This window comes from Wasmannia auropunctata, unplaced genomic scaffold (genome assembly GCF_000956235.1).
Source record: "Wasmannia auropunctata unplaced genomic scaffold, wasmannia.A_1.0 LD318260.1, whole genome shotgun sequence".
NCBI lineage: Eukaryota > Metazoa > Arthropoda > Insecta > Hymenoptera > Formicidae > Wasmannia > Wasmannia auropunctata.
This window is the reverse complement of record NW_012044630.1, coordinates 210-4,535: the sequence shown is the minus strand read 5'-3', so window position 1 is coordinate 4,535 and position 4,326 is coordinate 210. Positions and strand designations below refer to the sequence as shown.

General features: G+C 28.2%; 1 protein-coding gene across 1 annotated transcript; it reads left to right on the top strand.

Annotated features, from left to right (window-relative positions):
- Positions 1 to 532: 532 nt before the first annotated feature.
- On the top strand, positions 533 to 3,871 carry LOC105460650 (fatty acyl-CoA reductase 1-like; the record flags this gene model as incomplete). The annotated part of the gene is made up of 5 exons (XM_011707143.1): positions 533 to 618; positions 871 to 1,119; positions 1,483 to 1,628; positions 1,787 to 1,896; positions 3,679 to 3,871. Coding segments are annotated over 5 exons (784 nt in total), but the record flags the coding sequence as incomplete, so codon positions are not given.
- Between the last annotated feature and the right edge of the window lie 455 nt (positions 3,872 to 4,326).

Sequence of the window (4,326 nt, the reverse complement as noted above, 5' to 3'; positions counted from 1 at the left end):
TTTGGAAATGTCAAAATAAATTCATTTCTATTTCAACTTATTTTTGTTTGCTAGGATGTTATTAACAAAAAGTATATGAATACTTTATAATTTTCTAACATCCTATTCTTATATAGACTATATAATATATATTCTACAGCTTATACGTTTTCGTATTACATTATTTGTTGAAAATAAGTATTTATCTTTTTTTATATATAAATCATTTAATGGAGGAGCAGTACAAGATAGATTGTCATATGAATAAATTGAGTTAGCGAAAATAAAATTTTACAAAATTTTATCAGTTTCTTGCTTTAATGGCAAATTAATAAACTATTTGTAAGCAGGAAGGAGAAGGGATGATGGATGTGAAGTGGATCTTACTTCGTGTGGAAAGTCGAAAACTTATGTGAAACCATTATATTTTTTTGTTAATAACTTTTTAATAAACAATAAGTGCCAACTAAAAACTTCTAAAGATTACTCGGAACAGTGACTCTGACAACATATGTCAAGATCGGAGAGTGGTTCTAATCTTTAATTACTAAAGACGGTCTCTCCTATCATTTACTGACTATTGCGGAAAATATCATTACAATCCTCAGTGTCAAATTGGAAAAACGACTGTCACGGAATGTAGGTCTATAGGTTTGAATCCTAGCCTAGGGTAACATTTTTCGCAAAATATTCTGTAGGGGAGACTGGGGCTTATTGGCACAAGAGGCAAGTTGGTATGCGTTTTATTTACGTATGCCCACCTTGTATAAACTCACTCAAAAATATTATAGACACCAAGATCCGTCTTGATCGAATAGGCTTATCTTATTGTTACTATTAGTGTATTTACATATCTCGATTTCACTTATATAACTGTTTTTTCTATTTTAGTTATTTGAAAAATTGCGTGAAGAGCGACCTTCAAATTTCAAGAAATTAGTTCCAATTTCTGGCGATGCCAATGAGAAAGAATTAGGTTTATCAGCTATGGACAAACAAATGCTCGTTGATAGAGTAACTATAATAATACACATAGCGGGAGATGTAAAATTTAATAACAGTTTAAAATATGCCACACTTGTCAATGTTAGGTCAACGAGAGACATCTGTATTTTAGCGCAAAGTATGAAGAATTTAATAGTAAGTCGATAAGGGTAATTGAGGTTGTGCATCTATGAATAATTTATTGAGCCATACAATATATCTTACGTTGTAATATTTTACATAAAGAACTTATGTTTCATTCACAAATTTAATTCTAACTAATAATTATATTGCTCTTTTAAACTTAATAACAGCTAGTTTAAATAAATTAAATTTAAACAAATGTAAGCATAATTAAAATATAATAATTAATTTCTTAAAATATAATATTATATCAATATCTATAATATATATAAAATATATAATATATAAATGATTATTTATTGTTACTATACAAACTTTTTTATACTAACAAAAAATTTTTGAAAAACAATTTTTAAATAAATTACTCTATTGAAGGCACTAGTGCATGTTAGTACAGCATTCGTACCTGTGAATGAATCTTTTGTAGAAGAAAAAATTTATCCACCAGTAGCTGATTGGCAGAAAATGATTGAAATGGCCGAATTATTAGATGAGCATACCTTAAACGTTTTTACGGCTAAGTAAGTAACCAAAAATCGAATATGTAATGTGTTAAAAAATTTGTATAGATAAATATACTAGGATAATTTTTTTACTTTATTTACGTCATGCGCTATGTACGCTTTTATATAATAATATTCAAATTTTTAATTCTGTATGCACTTGAAATTATTTACAGATGTTTAGATTATGCACCCAACACATATATTTTTTCAAAAATTTTAGCGGAAAGTATAATACAGGAATATTCTTCCTCTTTGCATTGCGCGATTATAAGACCTTCTGTAGGTACGTAACATTTCTTCTAATTATTAGATATAAGTTTTTATTTTAATGCGATAATTTGTGTATCTTTATTGCTGTGTATCAAATATTTATATACTTTTATTGTTTTATTTTATAATAAAATTAAATAATTGAAAAAATATAATTTTTTATAAAAGCAATAAAGGCACTAAAAGTAATTAGAAAAAAGGACATATGTATATATATTCTATAATAATTTATATACACTGCTAAAAAAATGAATATGTGTTTTACATACGCGCGCACACACACTACGTGCCAAATTCGATCGCCAACCTCCTCATGATGCACGTCGGGTAATGCCGACCGTACATAAGAAAAATACAAAGATTACTTTAAAACTCTGTGGCTTAGTGAAAAAAAATTGTAGCGACTTGCTTTGCTTTTTTTTTAATTAAAGAGAGAGGTTCGAGTTTTATAAGGTTGCAAACGAGAAAAATTGTAGTACGTTCGTGCATTCCGTCAAACTTTGCAATTTTCATTATGGCAAACATGCTTTCAGATTTAAAAAGTTTACAGTACCAGAGGGATGCATTAAATTTAAAATCGAGCTATAGCACCTTAAAGTAGATATTGGAAGCTTTAATTAAAAAAAAGTTCATCATCCTACGGTGATTTTTCGCGGAGTTATCGTCAGCCAAATTTGGTTCATTTTTGTCAAAAATTTTTCTATGTTATAATTTTTTGAGCAGTGTACATAATTATTAACTATACAGAGTGTCCGGTACTCAATGGTAAAAGGCTCGTGGGCAAATAAAGTGGGCTAAACTGAGTAGAAAAGTTTTCTACCATTTTGCGATCTTTATAAATTAATATCTCAATAACTATTGCGAAAATTGCAAAATGGCTACAGGATTTTTTGATTCAGTTTAACTCACTCTACTTGCCCACAAGCGCTTTACCATTGAGTACTGGACACTCTGTATGTATATGTATACTAACTTTTAATATATTTAACATATATACTTTTATTTATCTATGTAATATAATTAAGTTAAATAGGGGCCTTTCAAAAAATACGTTCCCTAAAATCATGAATTTTTAACTCTCTCTTTGTGACACTTGGTAACAGAAATGATTCCCCTTAAAATAAACATATAAAATAAAATCCCTTCCCCCTGTCTTTCACATTTTTTTATTAAATCAATTAATTGTAGTCGAGAATGTAAGGCAATAATCAATAGCCAATCTACAATCTTGATTTCCTTACTACTTAAATTTTACTATTTATGTTTTTTTGTGCTAATTAGGCCTTGACTCTATTGATAAAAAAACTAATTATTGTAAGAGCGCTAATGGAGAGAAAGCTAAGAGAGCGCTAATGATAAAAAAGAACGTCAATAACAAAAATATTATGACTGTTTAGAATCTATTCAATCGCGCGGTAATTTGAATGAACATTACAGTGGCACAATAAATCGAACGTTTGCGTTTTCTTCAACCTTCTTTCCCTTTTCGTTTATTTACATAACATAGGTTTCGATAACATTCGATGATCCTCTTCTTCTCTCTAAATAAACGTATTTTCTATATGCTGGTTGCATATATCTTTTAGGCAGTTTTTACTTAAATAAAATAACATGGCTTTTTACGAAAAAATAAATTAATTATAGACATTAAAGAACATATTAAAAGATATGTTTATAAAGTTTTACAATTTTTCTCATTTTAATTGATAATGAATAAATATAAGAAATAACTTGATAATATTACTAGAAATAATAAGTAATAATATCTAACGATAGTCTAACCAATATATTATAGTGTCATCTACGCTGAAAGAACCAATACTAGGATGGTTAGATAATGTTTACGGTCCAATAGGACTTTTCGTAGGTTGTGGACAAGGATTAATACGAGTAGCCTGTTGTAATATAAATGTTAATCAAAATTTGGTACCAGTAGACATTGTCATCAAAGCCATATTAGTCATGTCTTGGAAACTAGGATCGACTAGGTATGATTATAATTAATAAGCATTTGTTTATATCATCAAATTTTATACTAAATTTGCATTCTTTGAAAATTTACTACGTCTACTATAGGCTATATAATAACAATAAATGTAAACATGGAGTTAGCATCACATACTGCCATGGAAACAATATCGTTGTAGTTGTAATAGAGCCAGTTTGTAGAACTAATATTAGCAGTGATGAAGTACATTATTGTAATAACAAAGGAAGATGTCCATATATACATATATATATATATATATATATATATATATATATACATATATGGGTCATTCCATACAAAAACGCAAATGATTCTGCCCCTAAAATGGTTTGATTCTTTTTAAATATAAGTACTAAAAATTTAGCTTATTTTATGTAGAATCGAATGTCATATGGCGTTTTTGAAAACTTCAAAATGACGACCATGGCAGTGTTCTTAAAGCTGTCGTAAAAA